Source organism: Plectropomus leopardus, chromosome 12 (genome assembly GCF_026936395.1).
Source record: "Plectropomus leopardus strain MGB_pleo_1.0 chromosome 12, ASM2693639v1, whole genome shotgun sequence".
NCBI classification, from domain to species: domain Eukaryota; kingdom Metazoa; phylum Chordata; class Actinopteri; order Perciformes; family Serranidae; genus Plectropomus; species Plectropomus leopardus.
This window is the reverse complement of record NC_142187.1, coordinates 19,588,855-19,609,095: the sequence shown is the minus strand read 5'-3', so window position 1 is coordinate 19,609,095 and position 20,241 is coordinate 19,588,855. Positions and strand designations below refer to the sequence as shown.

Below are 20,241 nucleotides of genomic sequence, written 5' to 3'. Positions count from 1 at the left end.
AGGGTTTAATGGGTTGAAAAAACAAGCTGTTTGGATTTATCCAAGAGATATAAGTACAAAATTATCATGCAATTTAACATGTTTAAATATTTTCTTTGCCTCCATACCGAGCAATTATATCTAGAAAAGGAATAATATCAGAATGTGGCTGAATCAGTGGTGAGATATACGTTTACAACACCTTCAGTGTATTTTTGGAGCTGTTTTTTGGTGATAACCACAGATGTTTACCGGATGATATACAGTGAAAGGAGTACTTTACGCGTCCAGTTAGGCTTTTGATCTCACCATAAACTCTGTCCCCACCCATCCCTGACCTTTTATTGGCAGGTGCCTCGCGGTGGCCCTTTATCTTGTCGACCTGCGGAATGCCGGAGCTTTGGCCCCCAAATGACAGGAGGGAGTTTATCACGAGAGGATAGAGAGAGAAAGAGAGAGAGAAGGAAGGAGAGAAGGAAGGGTCTGCTGAACTGCGACAGCAACTCCGCGGTGGTTTTAGCCTGTGAGTCATCGCTACAGGGTTTAACTCTTAATGTGCCATGGCGAAGGTGGCAATGATGGTAAAAATACATATTGTTTTATGACCAAAAGTGCTTTTTCCGTGTCCGTGTGGGAGGCAATTTTTGGTACATATGGAATATATATATAATATTTTATGATAATAGTCTCATAAAATTTGTGCTTAAATGTTAATGTTTATGCAAGTTTGGGAGGAGTATTTGCATTGTTCATCTGATTTAATCAAATATGTTCATGCAGGGTGAGCTGTTTATATCCTGATGAATGCGTGCTCACAGAAGCATCACTGTTTGTGAGGCCTGGGCAGAAGTCAGTACATCTGCTTCCAGACTCTTTCCAGTCAATGGCTTCTCCTCTGTGCTGCACAGCACAGAGGAACTATTTTTAATGCAGCCAGCTTTTTAGTATGCCATATCATAAACCTGAATCATTTATATGGATTTTTTAGGACCGGCCATTGCGTGTGTTGTGCGATGACGCGGTGGTCAGGTGTTACCTCATATATCGAGGGGAGCTGTCCAAGTGCTGAAAACAGAAGAGATCAGCACCGCTCCTGAGGAGATGCCATACACCTTCACTGCTGTCTGAGCTCCATTGCCAAAGGTAAGACGGTTATTTTTATGTTTTCTTTTTTTTACAATTATTATTTTTTCAGTTCAAATGAATATCCAATTGTCTTAGATTGCGATATATGGTTGTTTTCTACACTCGCTTTCCGCAGATCTCGACGTTTTCTGTGATAAAGGGGGTTATCAATGTGATGAAACGTATCCACAACAATGGATGATTGCAATGCGTTGTTGCTATAGTGAAATAATGAGGAGTGAAAGGTTTTTTTTTAATGAACGTCTGTGCTGTTAATGGGGGAATCGGATGTTGAGGTTGCCCATAACAACGCGGGGAATGACTCATCCAGTGATGTGAATGTATCTCCTCACGCACAGCATCGTATCATTCAATTTGCGGAGCGTAACTCCATGATAGGCATACAAATCCCGGAAAAAACATCTGTGTATCTGCGCGTTGCTTTCGAGTAAGTTTTCTAAGATGTTTAGAAATCCTTGCTGATTTTGTTTTTCTTCTCTAACATTTTATGCTTTTTTTGGTTTATTTACAGGTGATAAATTGCCTATAATGCTGCATTTCCACCACAAGTTGCCCGCGGGGGGAGCCGTGGTCCTGCTCGCCTTCCTCCTCCATGGATGCGCCGTGCAGGCTGCGTCTCTCCCACTGCGTCCCCGCCACTACAGGCTGCGAGGCGGGGAGGGTGAGGGGCAGCAGGCTGCCTACCCACCCAGTTCCGACATGATGAAAGCCCTGGAGTACATTGAGAGCCTGAAGCAGCGGAACGGGGGCCGACCTGAACCCGTGGATTACGACGAAGTGGACAAGTTCAGGGTGCTGCTTCAGCTCGCTTCGCAGCAGGACGAGAGCCCCGGGGACCGTCAGCCTGCCCCCGGCGTGCAGAGGCAGGACATTACCGCTGAGCAGCTCATGAAAGCCCTGCTCAAGTCACTCCAGGACCGGAAAGAGGCGAAGCTCGGCCCCGTTTCTGCGCCCAGGAACGACCGCCGCACGCACAGACACCGCACCAAAGAAACTGAAGTTCCCGAGAGCGCACCTGCAGACTACGGTAATTTCCCCAGACCCCACAAGAAATATCCACTGATGTTCGAGGATGAGGAGAACACAGATGCCTCCAAACGGGCCACAGAGGACCTGGATGAGCAGTACACACCACAGAGCCTCGCCAATTTACGCTCCATCTTTGAAGAGCTTGGGAGGATGCCCACGATCGGGGGACAGAAGAGAGACGTGTTTGGGGACGACGATGATGAAGAAGAGGACGGGTTCAGCCTGAGGAGCCAGGCCTATGAGGACGTGGCCGGAGGAGAGGAGTGGGTCCCCATGGAGGAGAGGGAGGAGACGGAGGAGTTGGTGAACGGGAGCCACGAGGAGGTGGACAGGGCGCTCGGTGAGCAGGAAGACGCTGAGAAGGAGGAGATGCAACGCAGGGCGAACCAGAACCAAGAGGAGGCTGATGATGACACCAAACTGGTAGATTACTACCTGTTGAAGGTGCTGGAGATGAGCGACCAGACGCAGAAGAGGGACAAAACCGGGGAGCAGAGAAAGAGGCTGATCCGCCCCTCCATCGTGGATCCCCGGACAGTTAAGGAGCTGCTCCAGCTCTCCCTCAAGCTCCACGTCCCTCCACAGGACCTTATCGACATGCTGCTCACAGAGGAGCTCAGGAAGCTCCACCGTGAACCCCAAACTGCAACTCGCTACACCACCGGCCAGACCCCAAAGATCAGGTACTACAGCCGCAGACTGCCGCTGAAGAGCAAGCCCGCGACCGCCCCTGAGGACATGGACAGAGAGGACTTTTTGGACATCATCGGCGTGGAGACGATCAGTAACGAGTATCCAGTGGTGCAGAGACCCATGAAGACCCCCTCCTCCTCGGACAGAGTGGTGTCCAGTCCTGGTGCAAACACAGGCCCAGTTAAAATCCCTCCTCCCTCCGGGCGCAGGGAGAACCTCTTCTTATCCGAGCTCAACAAAATGCCCCTGAAACGTCAAGCTGATGTCGCCGATGATGAAGACGATGACGGCGACGTGGAGGACGAGGTTACGACCTATTTGGCAGCCAAAATCCTCACAGAGTACCCCAACACCATCACCAAGCGGGACACCCAGGCGCAGCTGAGGGGACATTTCCCTTACGAGCTGTACGAGCGCGTCATGAAGGACTACCTGGGACAAGCGGACACTGAAAAGAGGCCAGTGGCCAAGAGGGAAACCGAAATGGCCACGGAGGAGAAAGTTGAGCCCACAGAGATGCAGGGGAAAGAGGAGGTCATGGCCAAGACGTCGGCTCCACAGACCGTGAATGAAGAGGAGGAGGAGGAGCACCGCGAGAAAGCTGTGGCTGGGATGTAGCCCCTTCAAGACGCACGAAATTATGAATATAGTATTTATACTGTCTCAAAAATAAAGTTTGGTGGACGTGATCTAGTTTACAGAATTTCTATTATATAAGCTATATATCACCCTAACGAAAATGAACTATAGCAATCTTACAGGTCCAAGACATTTTTAAAAAGAAGTCCCTACTTGCTGCAAGAACATAGAAATATTATATTGATATCATAGATTAAAGGCGCAATGCGTGCATAAACGAGGAACAAAGTATCCTCAAAATCACTTTTGATTTGTCACTCTCAGATTGCCAATTAATACATCGACTAATTTCAAATCACAATGAAATCCAACGTATTAAAGTTTTGTGATGTTGTTGAAGGTTAGTTAATTGGTGTTTGTAAACAGGCTTATATTTTCAATTATAATCAACAGAGTGATGGCTTATTTTTAATTTATGTCAAAATATTCAATTGCATATGTGAATATATCTGTAAATTATAAAGTATAATGCTGACTGGGCCTTTAAAAGCATATAAACTGACAGGACAGGAATATTATAGGGATTTTTCGTTAGGGCAGCAGCGTGCTGGGCTGAGAACGAGTGTTGTTGTGACTCGTGATATATTCAGGGTTAGTGGATTTAATGTTATTATTATTATGGATAATTATTTCCAAGTCTAAATATCAGACCGTCGCCTGCCTTCCAACCCTTTCATACTACGAAGCTCTGTATTTGTTGGCCTACCAGTGGTTGTGCTATGTATGCTCATTTTTAAACCATTTTGTACATGTTCAATAATGTGTGATAAATCACAGATGAATAAAGCATCAGCGGTATTATTTTTCTTCTTGCTGAGTTGTGTTGCTTATTAAAAATCAGCTTTCATACACTATATATTCAAGCAAGCAGTGCCAGGTCTAGCACATTCGGTGCCCTGGGCAAGTTTCCTCTGGCGACCCCCCACCCCACCCCAAAAGAGAATTATCTTTTATATTTATTGTACTTACTACAAACAAGAACAAGAGCTACTTACAAATGAACAGAAATTTAAAAAAAAAAATAGCTGCCAACAATAACAATAATAACAACAATAATATATGGTTTGTGAAAATTCAAAAATATATTCTTTTCTCTTTTCTATCATTTTGTAATGCACCCTAAATGACTTAGGCCTTTTATTTTTATATTTTTAATGTTATGTTTATTCCTACATGTTTGCTCTTCACATACACTCCATGTTACCATTTGCCGTGTGCAATTTTTTTAACGCAAAAAAAAGAGGTAGGGTGGGGTGAAGATCATGTTGATCTCAGCAAACCATGTCGATCTCAAAAGGTTCAGTGAAGTCAAATACACTTATGGTAAAAATAATTACTCAGATTGTACCATTTTATCAAAATACACATTTTAATCAAACAGTAAGCTCCAATATCATAAACTGCACATGATAAAAAAAACAAACAGTGATATTCACACCCACACTAGCAACTGCTCCTTTTCAAGAGCAATGGTCCCACACATGTGAAGCGGGCTATATAGATTAAAAGCAGTAAGAAATTCATCAGAATCGGTTTTAGTCCAATCTGTTGGTTTTAAGACTGAAATCATTCTTCTTCTTTTTTTTAAATATTAAGTGGAGTTGCAGACTAGCACAACTCCAAGCCCCATTGTTTCAAAGTCAACTGGTAGTGTCACTTCTGATATATTAATGCATGATTTAAATACAAACTAAACAAATTCACAAACCTAAAAATACATTTTTGAATCCCTGATCCTCTATTACTACTTCATTTAAATGACAATCATCAATTTGAAAACAGCCCTCCCCCTTTCCTTCAGCTGAGCACATGACTTTGAGAAAATATCAGTCACGCTAAATGCAGTTACATCGCAGCAAAGCTTCAGACAGAAGGCAAGCAGATATTCTTCTTTTGAAAATGTTCAACAGAATCAAAGTAAATTCCATATTGGGAAACTTCTTTGACTCATATACAGTACGTCTGGTTCCTGTATTCCTCCCCGCTGCTCCTTAGTTTCCTCCACAGGTTAAAATGCAGGTTTGCTCATATACTCCTCCATGGTCTAGAAAAAATCACACAGAGTTTAGTTTAAATGTCAGCTTCTATGTCTTGTAAAAAAATCTTTAAAATACAACTGATATTCACAGGCACACACCCACACATCACCTGTTATTAAGTGCTGAGCACACCAACTAACACAAGCGGAACATCTAACCTTTCTGTCCATATTCAAGGTCATCCAAACAGCTCCACCTCATACCACTCACTGCTGTCATCCTGAAGCGATAATGGTCAAAATGAATGGGATGGCTACGCTGCACATAATCCAACACTTGATTAAAAAAGTGTTAGTCAGCCCTACTCAGAAGCACAGAACAAAACACACCCAGTTAACTACTGTACCACACAGAGCCAAGAGCCTACAGGGAGAGCGGGGGAAGCATCAGCCAAACACTAAAACCTACGTCACGTTCCAGGGAAATCTGTCTCTCACCCGCAATAACACTGGCAGAGAGAGAGAGAGAGATACACACACACACACACATACACAGAGGGGGGTGAGGGAAAACAGCAACACAAACACAAATCTATACAAAAAGGAGCTAATATCCACAAGCTACAAGAGGGGAAGGCACACCAGGGACTCAGCAGCACCACTGTTAATTGTACTCATTATGACAATAACTACTTGTGACGTTTGCTTTAAGTTCACACACACACACACACTCACACACACAAACAAGTTCCCATACTGGAGCTTGATTCATGAGAAGTGTTAAAAAGAACCAACATCAGGAATCCGGATCTGCCTAAGTACCCCACAGCCGACATTTAAAAAAAGACAAAATCAACACTAAACTAGGTTCAGAAGATGTAACCGTTTCTTTAATCACGTCGAGCCGTGCAGCAGATGTTACATGCTCACACCACAGATGCAAATCACGCTTTGTATTGTTTTATGTGCGTGAGTGTGTAAGTGCTTCTCACCTCCTGCAACATGTCCGAGGCTTCGATGGAGCGGTTCACCATTTGTTTGGAAGTTTCTTGTATTTCGCCGCCCATCAGAAACTCATCCAGGATAAAATAGGCCTTCTCAAAGTTAAAGATTATGTCCAGCTCACACACCTGAGAGGAGGTTATTTTGATCATTATAAAACGGCGCAAACTGTGCTGATTTTTTTTTCTCTTTTTGATATGATATGATTGGTTATGATCTTTACATCTTAGTCCAAAAGTTAATACACTTTGGATTTAAAGGGACAGTTCACCATAACATCAAAATCACATATTTTTCCTCTTACCTTTAGTGCTATTTATCAATCTAGATTATTTTGGTGCAAGTCGGAGATTTCGGGCATAGACATATCTGAGCACTCTTTACTAAAATGGAACAAGATGGCACTCCACATGTGCTGCTCAAAGCATGCGAAAAGACGAGCAATGCCAAAGTATGTGAATGTCATTATATATAATAATTAGGAGTGGGGGGAAAAATCAATTTGCATGGCAATATTGTATCGATATACATGCTCCAAGTATTGATTTTCTTTTTTATAATAAATGCAAATTAAGCTTTTGGTGGCCTGCTAGAGTAATTATATCACTTTTTTTCTAGTCCACTAGATACAATTAACTGCAATAAAAATGACTGAAGTGAGAAGAACAGACTGAAACTTTATCTCATTAAACTAAGTAGATGTTGACAAAGTTTTATGATGACACAATTTACAGTTCAAAAACAGGTAATAAATCGCAAAATATGTGATTGCAACACTCAGCCTATCCCAACTTGTTTAAAATTGCAATATTGTATTGTGACTTAAGTATGGCAACAATACTGTATCATGCGACTTCTGGAGATTCCCCCTAGCAATATTAGTAATTGTATCAACACATTATCACTCCAATTCGTCAAATATCGGTCAGTGGGCTTTCACGTCCACATAGGATGCGCGAGGTACCCTCCTGTGTCCGTTGTTGCCGTTCCATGATGCCGTGTCAATTTACACCTGTTATGTGCATTGTGTCTTGTCAAACACAAATCTATTTTCAAAGCAATGTACAATGTCCACTTGTTAGATACAGTCCTTTTCTAAATAAACTTACATTGATAAAACACTCTCTATTTAGGTTTTTTTTCCCGAGTGAACAAAGGCACATGGCTAGGTTTAGGTGAAAAAAAGCATCATAATTTGACACACATCCACCGCCTGCTGCCACCCAACCTGTAGGAGCTTTCTAGCTCCTTGTATCACATTTTTACTGACAGTATTTGTAAGTGACGCTGTCTGGCAGCACATCATACTGCCGCGAAAGGTCCTCTTTTCATCAGTGTCTGACACTGAATTCATTGACCAAGTGGTGGTATTTGACGAGCTGGGAATGAGAGCGGGCTGGTATGAATGTATGAATGTCCATGGTCATGGTCTGGTATTTCAGAGTCCTTCACTGTCTGCATGCAGGCATGTGAGCAGGCTCCAGGGTGTCTGAAGGTTTAGATACTGTAAGATAAAGACCTTGTGGAAGTTTAGACTCTGATGTTAAACAGGTCTGTATGACATGTGATATACAAGACTGGATTATTGCTTTTGTTTGGCTGCGTCCATGCGTAGTGCTGCACTAAGATCTTTTCTGATGTCAAATTTGTGTTGTATTTCTATGTATGTAAGATCAACTGAGGCTTGTAGAGTTTATTCTGTTATTGATTAAAGTGGAGATTGACCAAGAGTACAAGTTTTTCCACATCAAAGAACCAAAAGATCAGATGACAAAAAATCATGATCCAGTTACTCAAGTTTACTGTGAGAACTATTTTCTTTTTTTCTTTTTGTCGCTTTCACCACCAAGAGACGGGTGCCATCTAGGCGGACATCTTTACCGCTGATATCTCTAAGACTCTGCAACTCACAGCAAAACGATCTAGATTAAGAAATAGTAGAAACACTACAGGTAAGAGGAAAGATATGTGTTTGATTTTTGGCTGAATTGTCTCTTTAAGCTGCCATTATTTTCAGGCTACAGTTGCATATTGAATAGAAGAGGATGAAACACAATAAAATACATTGCCAAAGTATTTGTCCAGCAGCTCCACGTAGCGATGAATAACCTCCAGGGCTATCAGCTCATTCTCCTGGTTCTCTATGGCCAAGCAGAAATACAAGCTTGCATACCTGAGGAAAAGGTGACACAGTGATGACTTGCTGCGGATATAAGTAGAAAAGAGAATGATTGTCCTGCTGCTTAAAGGTCTCCCGTGTAGGATTTAATGAGATCTAGTAGTGAAGTTGCAGCCTGCAACCAACTGAAACTTCTCCTGTGTGCAAAGCATGTAGGAGAACTATGGTAGCTGATTAGAAATGCAAATAGCCCAGTAAAGAGCCAGTGTTTGGTCAGTCCATCCTGGCTGGCTGTAGAATCATGGCGGTTTAGCATGGTGCACTCTGTAGACGAGGAATAAGCCCCCATTAACAGTGCTGGACTTTTTGTAGCCATCTGATATAGAGGCCAAAGATTAAATTACAACTTCCGGGTCAGTCAAGTGATGCCATGAGGCCCAAAAATACTTTTCCCCATACAGTTATTTTGTGAAAGAGATGTCTGTAAATCAGTGGATACATTTGTTTGAGTGTCTCAACTCCTGAAAAATGAGGAGGGATGCAGGATAATATCAACACGTCATCGGTATCGATAAACAGTTTTAAAATGAAATATCAGCATCAGCCCAAAATGAAAATTTCTGCTTATATGACAGGCAATAAGATGACGCTTTACAGAATTCCCACACATTTTCAAGGACAACATTTCAAATCTTTTCCATGACTTTTCAAGGACTCATAATATATTTTTTTAATGCCAAACTTGCCTGGTATTTTTTTTAACATGTGAGATTCAAACTATATTAGAACATAACTTCAGCAAGCTGGCACACATGAAGGGAGAGCAAAGTGTTGGTAAACAAAACGTCACACACACTGATGAATATTAAAGCTTACTAATTTTATGACTTTTCCAGGTGTAAAAAAATGTTCAAGACTTTTCCAGGTTTTCCAGGATCGTGGAGCCCTGGGCATTAATTGTTCAGATTTGCCCTGGTTTTGGCTATTGTCAGGAATTTCTTAGGGAGAGCATCATCCAAGACTGTTTACGTGGGATGAATTTTACAGGTTTTTAATAATTTGTGACATAATAATGTATATATGGCATGTTTTACAAATAACCTAAGTTAAAGCAGCTCTCTTGTTTGCCCAATGAAGGTGTACATTTTGAGAAGAATTGTATTTTATATCTGCATTACAGTAAAAGTAAGCATATTACGCTAATTACACTACAGGAGAAATTGGATTTTCTCTGCAGTTAGGTGGAAAACATTTGTGCATATATATCGCCATTGGTTTCTTCATCAGCCAAAGTGAATTTGAAACTATTGCCATATTGAATACTGGCAAATATTAAATATCATGCATCTCTAAAAATGACTTATTTCAATATAAGAATTTCATCTATTTGGTCCTATAACATTTAGAAAATCTAGAGGAGCTGCAGGGTTATATCATTTTTACATCCATGAAAAGGAGCTGCTCTCTATGTAGATATAAGCGGCTCATTCTAAGGTAATGAAAATACAACAATTCTTAGTTTCAGGTAATTAAACAGTAATGAAAACATACTTCCAGCTATTGTATTCAATTTCTGCTAATAGAGCCCTCTGAATCCGACAAAATGGACCTTAAAAAAAACAGATAAATGAATTTAAAGTAGCTGAACAAACATGCCGTGGGGGCACCCACCTCTTGTAAATAATCTTCAGGTCTTTCCAGTGCAGGAAGTTACAGGAACGTGGTTGCCGTCCCAGTACCATCATGGTCATGTCCCTGGTGATCTTCTTTTTCTCACGCTCTGACATGGGCGTGAACCACTTCTGCAGACGCAGCTTGCCCTGGCGACTGAAGAGCAGCAGGAAGCGCATCTGACAACAAAGACACATGGCAGGGTCAGAAGGGCAACCGTGATGCATGCATGAACCTAAATATGCACACATGTTCACAAAAAGTCATTGCAGAGGACATAAAGTACACCCTAACACACTACCCAAGGGTCAAACTAGCGGTTTGCTGCTGTCGTGGCTCATTAAAGAGTAACTCCCCTGAGCAAACAGTGGAAAAAATGTGAGGGTCAACAACACGATTGAGGAAGAGGTAGTTTTGAAGGTTTTTTTTCACGGTTCTCAAAAGGAGTTGGTTTTCGGATGTTTACATAATGTGCTTCCTAGCATTGGAAATAGATTTGGCTACAAATAAAAATGGACATTAATTTTCTCCATCTCTATCGGAACCACACTGACACACTGTTTCCTTTAAGTCTTCCTCTCATTGTTGGTGTAAGACAGACAACTGGACAGCACATTACTCCAATTTAATGAACTTACACTGGCTGCCCATTTGTTTTAGGATTGATTTTAAGATCTGAGTTTTTACTTTTAAAGTCAGGGTGAACTGTAAGGGAATTTGACCATTTAAATGCTGACTTACCAAGAAAGACTCAAAATGACCACAAAGAGATGTGAAAGCGACTGCAAAGAGACTCAAACTTACTACAAAGAGACACCTCAAAGAAACACAAAACAACTATAAAGAGGCACAAAAATTACCCCAAAGCCACCCAAATTAAACAAAATTACTTTAGAGACATAAAATGACAGCAATGAGACACAAAACCACAAAAAGATTCATTATGACAACAAAGAGACACAAAACTATCAAAAACGACCCCAAAAAGACACAAAATGACTTCAAAGACACTAAAAACTAATACAAAGAGACACAAAACCTCAAAAAGATGCATTATGACAAAAAGATAAACAAAACTATCAAAAAATGACCAAAAAAAAAAATATAATGCACTCAGAGACACAAAATGACATCAATAAGACACAAAACCACAAAAAAAGCTGCATAATGGCAACAAAGAGACACAAAATAATCAAAAATTATCTCAAAAAAAGAGACACAATTGCCTAAAAAAAACAACCAAAATGACCAAAAAAAACACTCAAAATGACTACAAACACTTACAAAATGACCACACAGAGGCACAAAACCTCAAAAAGATGCATAAATACTACAAAGAGATGAAAAAAACTAAGAAAAAGGAGGCAAAACCATCAACTATGTAGGAGAGGTGGTGGGGCCTTTTGCATATCTGTGGCCGCGAGCCCATTCTCTCATAATCCTCCCGTGATAATGCACAAGATATTTCACACTTGCTGAAACCAACAGAACATTTGGATTTGATGAATTATTGTTGAACTCAAATACCTAAAATATGGGACATTGTTTTGTGTGTTGTTGATTGTGGAAATATGTTTCTCTGACTTTTTAGCCTTTTTAGGAAAATTTCAGTGTTCAGTTTGTTTCAAACAGTGGCGTTGAAGCCTTGGCATCCGACGCTTCTACTAATAGCCCCGGAAATAAATATATAGGCCATTCATACATGAGTCCAGACTGGATCTAATAATCTCTCATTTTGCTCATTCATAAAATCCTTTAAAAAATAATATTAAAAATAATATTATACTGCTGATCAAAAACGCCAGTCAGACCTTTGTGTCATTCAAGCAGCACATTTTATTAGATTTTGTGTGAGCGCGAGAGAGAGAGAGAGTGCATCAGTACCTTAAAATTCTGTAAATTTGAATGACAGCAGTTGCAAAGTTTTCTGTTACAACTAAATACTAATTACTTAGTAATATTTTAAACATCACGATTCAAAATTAATCTGGAAAGTTAAAAATAAATACATTTAAGGGCAAATAAGATGCCAGAGTGTAGGGGTGTGCCATGTCATATCATTCATGATAATACCAATATAACTTTTAATACCATAAGAAAAAAATCATATCACGATAATGGCAATAATACAGCTTGTTGGCATAATGTGTCATACCATTACACAAGGCAACAAAAAGCATGGCTGAGAGCATATTTTTCTACTAGTTAATAATGTTGTTGTTTACAAACTGACATGAGAAATATTTTTTTATTTTTTACTGAATATTTGAGGGCAAACTGTTCATGCTCACATGTAAAACTATACGCTTATTTTGTTTCATTTCTTTGTTCTTTAAGTTAATGATGAAATATGTTTAAATATTTTTCTGTATTTTGTCATATCTTCAAGGATATTGTTATTGCAAATACACCCTGTCAGGCCTTATCGCCCACCCCTACTGGAGTGCATAAATAACAAATCCCTAGTACAAAAGTCTGTGCTAAACCCTCAATGTCCTCAAATCCTAGAAACACTCCTGGTGTCAACAAAATGAGGAAGTACATTTTTTCCATTGTAAAGTGGACAGAAAAAGAACAATGCATCTGGGGATACATTATCAGGATTACAAAACTACAAACACATTAAGATAAAACCACATTATAGTAGCAAGCAGCTGGCCTACAACCAGTCATCTTACTGGTATTTCCAGGTGTGTATCCCCTGTTTCAGCCCACAGGCAAATTAATGGAGAGCATTAAACTGCCACCAGGGCAGGACTCGGTGTAAAGTGACGAAACCTGTTTGGGGACAGGTTGACGACATGTACACCTTACTTCCGGCTGTCGCTTTATACAAAGCAATAAACACAATTAAGCCAAACAATATAAAACCAAAGCAACTGCCGTTTGGCGGCCTGACAAGAACAAACAAGCCTCGGTGGAAAAGGGAAGCGCAGGTCCGAGCTTTAGTTACCTGTCAGCGACAACAGGTGCAACAGGTGAACAGCTAATCTTACTGTCATGCGCAGAAAACAAACACCAAACACTTACCATTTTGACGCTTGCGCCAGGAGCTATAAACGCTATCAGGGGATTTTAAAAACGCACTTTAACCCTCACAAAGGGTCAGCAGGTCCGGCTGAAGACATATCTGTCCGTCGTTGACTTGTCTGAGTATGAAAGTTGGTAAACTCCGCCCTCCTGTCCGCCGGAGGAAACGGTGCCTGCTGGACGCGTCACCGCACCTCACAGCCATCGGGATTGGTTATTGCAGGTTTTTGCTTTACAAACGCAGCCCATCACAACCTTTTAAAGTGTACCACGTGATTTGTACCGGTGCATTTTAATGAATGAGCTGATAAAACTTTAACTAATATCACTTGACTGTCACGGTTGTTTGTTTGGTGTTGTTCCCGGTCAGTGTCAGCAGAGAGCAGCACCCTCTCTGTCTGCTTCATGTGATGCTGATCTGTCACAGTGGTTGACAGGGGCTGGGAAATTAGTCGTGCACGTCTTGGGATTGTTGTTTACTTGGTATCATGTCTCTGTACCGAAATGCCATATGGTTTTTGAATGGGATCCACCAATATACCAGGTCAGTCAACATGTTGAGTCCTTATTTTGGAGCTTGTCTGGAGATGCAGATGTGAGGGGATGTTGTAAGCAACTGTATTTTGTCTATGTTATTACCCCTGCTTGTTGTCTGACTAAATATAGCATGCGATGTCTGTAAAAAATGTATTTCATATCATTTATTTAAGCCAAAAGGCTGCTATGAGGAGAATATCAAAGGTCTGATCACCGTATGGCACACAACACAAACTCCCCTTTATGTACTATTACAATAGTTTCATTCATGTGTCTTGTGGATGACTTTCACAGTGTTTTTATGCAATAATTAATCATTCTTCATTACAGCACTTAAGTAGGCCCTATTTGTTTGGAGTATCTGTACTTTACTCAAGTTTTCATATTTCTGACAACTCCCTAATGCATTTCCCCAAAGCATCTTAGTTGCTTACTACAAAATAGGAAAGGAAGGGAATAAGAACGGAGGGAAGAAGGGAAAGATGGATGAATGAAGGAATTGGAGGACAGAAAAAAAGTGGATTTCGTTCTCTAAATCAGTGGTTTCCAACTGCTCCAGTCACAGGATCCAGATTTTTCATTGTATTAGTTCAAGGTCCACAAATTAGATAAATGACCACATATTCTTTTTTTCCCCACAAAATGTTGACACTACATTGGCGTAGAACACAAAGAAATAAAACATATGCAAGGCTAAACAGAAATGGCACTTAAATATAAAAGTCAGTGCCAGAAATTCACTGTTACTTCAAAAATAAGTTTGTTTTTGACAAATTCATTAGCCAATTTCAGCTGATTCAGAATGCACCTGCGATCCACCAGATGAGAGCCACTGATTTAAATTCTTTGAGTTTTGAAGTGTTCAGATGTAATGCAGGCTCAATTTTTAAGGTGGTGTACATCTGCTGAAGAAATAAACGTCATGATTTTAAAAAATCATCATGCTTGCTTATTTGTACTTTTATTTTCAATACTTAAGTACGCTTAAAATTTTATCATTACTTTTAATACATGTACAGTAAATGCCAGATACATTAAGACATTGAAAAAAGTTGTATTAAAATAGGTGACTTTAACTTCTACAAAAGTCTGGGAAGAAATCTGTATTCTACTCAAGTATAGCCTTTCAGATACGTCATTCACCGCTACATTCACATTACCTGACTCTACTGAAACTAAATTTTGAAGAAAAACATTGAACACATTGATTTGTGTGTTTTCTGTGTGCCTTTAGGAAGGGATATGAGGCAGCGTGTAAAAGCTTTGAGCCCCAAGACTTGGATGTGTCTGTTGTGGGACGGTCTTTTATGATCACCGGAGCTAACAGTGGGATTGGCAGGGCGACGGCCATGGCTATAGCCAAGAAAGGTAAACTGCTGGAGAGGTATTGTCTCTGTGCCATGCATTTTAATGTTGATAGAAAATCTCTCTGTTTCCAGGTGGGACGGTTCACATGGTATGTAGGAACAGAGATAAAGCAGAAGAGGCCAGAGTGGACATTGTCAGGGCGTCTGAGAACACGGTGAGTGTTGTTGAACATTACATGGGAAGAAAAATGATAAATTGTAGAATCAGGGTGAAGGTGCATGCAGAAGAAAGATCAATCAAAGGTGTACAAACTCCAGCAATACCTGTAGTATTTAGAGCAACTTTATTAAAAAACCATAAAGAATAAAGATGCTCTAAACACCACAAGTGCTGCTGGAGTTTCTACGTCTAAGAAAAGTGACAAATCTCATTATATGTGAGAGACTGATACTTATCTGGTTATTTTAGGAGGTTTACATCCATATTGTGGACTTGTCAGAGACACGCAAAGTCTGGGAGTTTGCCGAGGCCTTCAAGAAGCAGTATCCATCCTTGAATGTGTTGGTAGGTGTCTACCGTCTCCTTTAAAGGGATAGTTCAGATCTGTTGGAGTGGGGTTTAATGATGTAGCTACTCAGCCAAAGTCTGTATATTACACACAGTAGATGTCAATTGGCACACACCCAATTTGGAGAAGCAGGCTTGAGTCTGGCACAGAAGCTAAGCAATGTACTGCTGTGGATGGGGGCAGCAGCAAAATGTATTTTAGCCACCAAAAAAGAGTCCCACCTAAAAAATCAAAATCAAGTTAAGTGAACGCTATATTAAGAATATTTTCACTGCTTTACCTTACCATCACACAACAATTTTCAGCTGGGAAATAAAGATTTAACATTGCTGAAAACAGGAGCCGCTGGTCCATCACTGCGTTAAATTAAGCCTCATTCCCACTGCACAAAAAAACCTGCAAACACCCACTAACATCTGTCTTTTTAATGCAGTAGGAAAGCGAATAATAAGCATTCACACCCGTGCCAAATGACTCGCAGTAGTCACAGGTATTTCAATTTTTTAGCTCCTAAATCAGCAAATGCAATGACTTGCTGCCATTAATTACCCTCCATCCCCTCCTAAGCAGCTAAAACTAAAATAGTTTGTAATGTTGTTCCTGTTCACTATGACATCTTTATAATTTCTTCATGACAGATAAATAATGCAGGGTGTATGGTGCACAAGAGAGAGCTGAATGCTGAGGGCCTGGAGAAAAACTTTGCCACCAACACTATGGGTGAGACCTCACTATGGGGGTCAAATAACTACATGCTGCTGTATACACAACCGTTTTAAATGTGTGACTTTTCATCTCAATAGGGCCGTACATCCTCACCCAGAGTCTCATACCACTTATACAGAAGAGCCGGGATCCAAGGGTGGTATGAAAACACACACACGCACACACGCACACACACACACACACACACACACACACACGCGCACAAACAAAGTGCTCATCTGCATCATGTGGACAGCATAATGCCACTTTTGTCCACACTGCAGTGGCTGTTGTCTAAGCACACTGTGCCTCTTTTCTCCCCTCCTGTTAGATCACTGTGTCCTCGGGAGGCATGCTGGTCCAAAAACTCAGAGTCAATGACTTGCAGTCCAAGAAGGGATACTTTGATGGTGTCATGGTTTATGCCCAGAACAAGGTAGAAGAGAACATAATCTAAGACCTATGATGCGCATGTCTGTGTTGGAGATCTACTTAAATCACTACTCACTCACTAGGCTTCAATTTGTTTGTGTAATGTTGAACAGAATAAAAAAAGACAGAACAGTGATGCAAAAATACATTCGCCATGGCAGTGAATACTGTAGAGCAGTGGTTCCCAACTGGTACTGTAGGTCATGGTCCAAAAGTGGGACATTGATCCATTATGAATGGACCAAAAGTGACTTGTGAATGTGTCAAGTTTATAAAAAACATACTTAATTTATTATTTATTTTTTTTATATAACCCATATTTGGTAAGTCTCGTTAAAATCAATTATCTCTCTTTTTCAAGGGAGACCTGGCCAAGATAGCCACGTAAGAAAAGTTAGAGATAACAACCAAAATAAAAACACAAAAGATGTACATGAAAAATATAGAAATATTAAAATACCTATGCACAATGACAAGTACCCAACTGATTCATTCACCCTTGTGCTTATGAAAGCTTTAAAATCAGGCAGAGAGACCAGTCCTCTCAGTATCAAATCCTTTGGAGGCTATTCCAAGTAAGGGGAGCAGAGTACATAAAAGCTTTCTTTTCCAGCTCAGTGCACAGTGCACAAGGAACAAACAACATTTTGAATTACAGTGAATTTCCAGCACAGAGCTTTTATTTCAAAATGCAGTTTGTTTATTCTTGAAATGTGTTTTATTTGCTTGCGTTCTAAGCTAATGTGTTGTTTGCATTCTGTGAAATAAAATTGAAATTGTTGTAATTTATCCAATGTGTGGACCTTGAACTAACAACTAAGGAGAAATCTGGACCCCATGGCTGGACCATTTGGGAAACATTGCTCAGAGGCTAATTTCTTCACTGAGATAACATTGTGTTGTTTCTTTTCAGAGACAGCAGGTGGTGCTGACACAACAGTGGGCCAAAGCTAACCCGGTCATTCACTTTTCTGTGATGCATCCAGGCTGGGTAGATACACCAGGTACGGACTCATTAGACAGCTAACCCAGAAGACCATAAAAACTATTGCTGCTGCTGATATTGTTTTCGCTTTTTTATTTATTTTTTATTTTAATTTTAAAAGCCTTTCAATAAACAGAAAAGCAGACAGGCATAAATGCACACTGTGTCCTGTCCATCAAAGACAAAGCAACAGTTCACCTTATGGTTGGTGCTATACTAAATGTCTAAAGACCTGAACTTCCATTTTTTTAAAACTAGAAAAAATAAACCAAACCAAAGTTCCCCAGACACTGTTTCATAGTAATCTAAAATGCAGCAAAAATATACCTTTTTTTCAAAAACTGTAAAAATGTTGCTCATCATATTTACAGGTAACTTTTTTCTTTTTCCAATTCAACTCCCTAAAGATACACTCCGGTATTTTAGTTGGTCATTTTTGCTAAAACTGGCAAGACTAAAGATTAGTCTAAATATAGTACATATGCTAAATATGCTACTCCTTTGGGTTGTTTTTCTTTTCCTTTTTTTGAGCAGTCACCTGGCCCAACAGTAGAGTATTTCACATGATTTTTGTTATTAAAAAGATAAGTTCAAAAATTGTGCCATTCAGTTATTGGACTAAATAGGCAGTTACTTATAAATTCAGAAAGATTTCAGAAGAATTTGATAGAAATATCTTATCTGCCAAATATTTTTTTCTGCATCATCCTCATTTTGTGAAAAATTACCAAATTATTTTTTAAATGAATCCGTCCTGGAGGACCCGCTCTTGACTTTTCCCACTTTTAGTTTGGATGTCACTACTTCTGCAGATCATTGCTGATTATTCCCACTCTGTCTGTAGTGGAAAGCCTGCTTCTGTTTCATTTGCTCAACCAGAGAAAAGTATAACTTTGGTCACACTGTTAGTAATATAAATCCAATATACACACTCATACGCACCAATAACCCTGACTGATTTTCTATCCTGTTTCCAGCTGTCTCTACATCTATGCCTCAGTTCCACCACATGATGGGGGAGAGGCTGCGGGGTGTGGAGCAGGGAGCCGACACTGTCGTGTGGTTGGCCTTGTCTAGAGCTGCTTCCCGAACACGCAGCGGGCAGTTCTTTCAAGGTGAGCAGCATGAAGTGCGACAGCTTCTTGAATGACACATACAGAGATGTTCTTCTTCTTTACATTCTGAGAGTGACCCCTGTTTGTGTTGTAGATCGCGTGCCTGTTCCTGTCCACCTGCCTCTGGCCTGGACACACAGCTCCGCAGAGGAGATTCAGCGTTTCATGACTCAACTGGAGACTTTGGCTAAAGCCATTCAGTCCCAACCTGATGCAGAGCCCAATGGTCCCTCCAGACCTCAGTTTGTCTGAATTCTGATGCAAATGTTGCACCATATGTAACCAAATAAAGCACTGGTAACAATAACATCCGTTTCTGAACATGCTTAGACTCGTTGGTCTAACATAGCTCTGATTTCTGCACAGACATATTTTGAGGGTGGTGTACAGTTTAGTGTCACTATGTGGTATATGGGCTGACTTAAAGGCAGAAGTAACTGATTTTGACTGAATATGTTATTGGCATTCACTGAACACATGTAAAAACATGGCTGTCTGTCATCTAGATCACTGATTCCCAAATGTTTTCCTTAAGAGATCCATTTTCTATCATTGAGTGAACTGATGATCCCTGACTAAATGAAATATTTCATGGATATTAAATTCAATGCATAACAAAATCAGTACAGAACTGATAAACTGTACAATTAACCCAGTGAAAACTGCAGCAAGCTTGTGTTAAAGGACAGACGATTATTTCCTGTGAATATTACATCAGAGATTAGTTGCTTTTTGTTTGTTTTTTTAAATAAATTTCCTATCTGCATCATGTATTTCTGATTTATTTTCATGCATACTTTACAGGCTTCGCTTTTGATTCTCGCATAGGCTCCTTGTACTTCCTGCTGCGGCCATTGCTCTGTTAGCTCTTTGGTTGTTCTAACTGCTGTTTTCAAATGCAGGTCGAGGCTGTTTAACTTTATGAGTATAACTTGTGTTCAGGTCTTCATTGCACCCTTATCCTGTGAAATCTTTTTCTCACATTTACTCCTTGAATAATAATCTAAACTTTACAGATAAAAAAAATCATTTAGTTTGCTTTACAGAAATGAATAAAATGCTAACACATAGACCCACTGTGTATTTTTTAAGAAAAGCTTTCTTACAATCCTTTAGTCAAGGAGGCCTTGCAACCCCCAGTAAGGCTTTGGCGACCCCTAGTGGGGGTTGAGAGCCCACATTGGGAACCAGTAATATGGATCAGTGGTTCCTAACCTTTTTTTGTGTGTGTCACGGACCTCTAAATTGATACATACTGGGTCAATAAGACCTCACTTCAGGGAGCTCCACCTAAAAAGATCTTGG

At 40.2% G+C, this 20,241-nt stretch overlaps 3 protein-coding genes across 5 annotated transcripts; 2 read left to right on the top strand and 1 right to left on the bottom strand.

Moving 5' to 3' along the window:
* The first annotated feature begins 968 nt into the window (after positions 1–968).
* Positions 969–4,292, top strand: scg2b (secretogranin II b). Its single transcript, XM_042498080.2, has 2 exons — positions 969–1,122; positions 1,637–4,292. The coding sequence occupies exon 2, from the start codon at positions 1,654–1,656 to the stop codon at positions 3,463–3,465; it is 1,812 nt and encodes a 603-aa protein (XP_042354014.1). The 5' UTR covers positions 969–1,122; positions 1,637–1,653; the 3' UTR covers positions 3,466–4,292.
* A 544-nt stretch (positions 4,293–4,836) lies between these two features.
* On the bottom strand, positions 4,837–13,442 carry ap1s3b (adaptor related protein complex 1 subunit sigma 3b). Of its 2 annotated transcripts, XM_042497956.2 has the most exons (6): positions 13,287–13,442; positions 10,257–10,435; positions 8,531–8,639; positions 6,457–6,594; positions 5,684–5,745; positions 4,837–5,530 (listed from the first exon to the last, which is right to left on the bottom strand). In XM_042497956.2, the coding sequence occupies exons 1-5, from the start codon at positions 13,287–13,289 to the stop codon at positions 5,704–5,706; spliced, it is 471 nt and encodes a 156-aa protein (XP_042353890.1). In that variant the 5' UTR covers positions 13,290–13,442; the 3' UTR covers positions 4,837–5,530; positions 5,684–5,703. The 2 variants fall into 2 exon arrangements, with proteins under 2 accessions (XP_042353890.1, XP_042353891.1); XM_042497957.2 differs by lacking the exon at positions 5,684–5,745 and having other exon boundaries at positions 13,287–13,441.
* Positions 13,443–13,613: 171 nt separating this feature from the next.
* dhrs12lb (dehydrogenase/reductase (SDR family) member 12-like b) lies at positions 13,614–20,008 on the top strand. Of its 2 annotated transcripts, none has more exons than XM_042497954.2 (10): positions 13,614–13,830; positions 15,058–15,191; positions 15,263–15,345; positions 15,600–15,695; positions 16,338–16,419; positions 16,503–16,564; positions 16,736–16,840; positions 17,750–17,840; positions 18,799–18,936; positions 19,031–20,008. In XM_042497954.2, the coding sequence occupies exons 1-10, from the start codon at positions 13,775–13,777 to the stop codon at positions 19,186–19,188; spliced, it is 1,005 nt and encodes a 334-aa protein (XP_042353888.2). In that variant the 5' UTR covers positions 13,614–13,774; the 3' UTR covers positions 19,189–20,008. The 2 variants fall into 2 exon arrangements, with proteins under 2 accessions (XP_042353888.2, XP_087941539.1); XM_088085413.1 differs by having other exon boundaries at positions 13,614–13,894.
* Positions 20,009–20,241: the final 233 nt, after the last annotated feature.

Excerpts from the sequence above, each read along its gene's own strand:
- dhrs12lb (XM_042497954.2), top strand. The coding sequence starts at position 13,775 with ATGTCTCTGTACCGAAATGCCATATGGTTTTTGAATGGGATCCACCAA. Across the intron at positions 15,346-15,599 it reads TCAGGGCGTCTGAGAACACG|GAGGTTTACATCCATATTGT; the intron begins GTGAGTGTTGTT and ends TGGTTATTTTAG. Across the intron at positions 15,696-16,337 it reads ATCCATCCTTGAATGTGTTG|ATAAATAATGCAGGGTGTAT; the intron begins GTAGGTGTCTAC and ends TCTTCATGACAG.
- scg2b (XM_042498080.2), top strand. The coding sequence starts at position 1,654 with ATGCTGCATTTCCACCACAAGTTGCCCGCGGGGGGAGCCGTGGTCCTG.
- ap1s3b (XM_042497956.2), bottom strand. Across the intron at positions 6,595-8,530 it reads TGGACAAATACTTTGGCAAT|GTGTGTGAGCTGGACATAAT; the intron begins GTATTTTATTGT and ends ACCTCCTCTCAG. Across the intron at positions 5,746-6,456 it reads CCTCGGACATGTTGCAGGAG|GATGACAGCAGTGAGTGGTA; the intron begins GTGAGAAGCACT and ends TTATCGCTTCAG.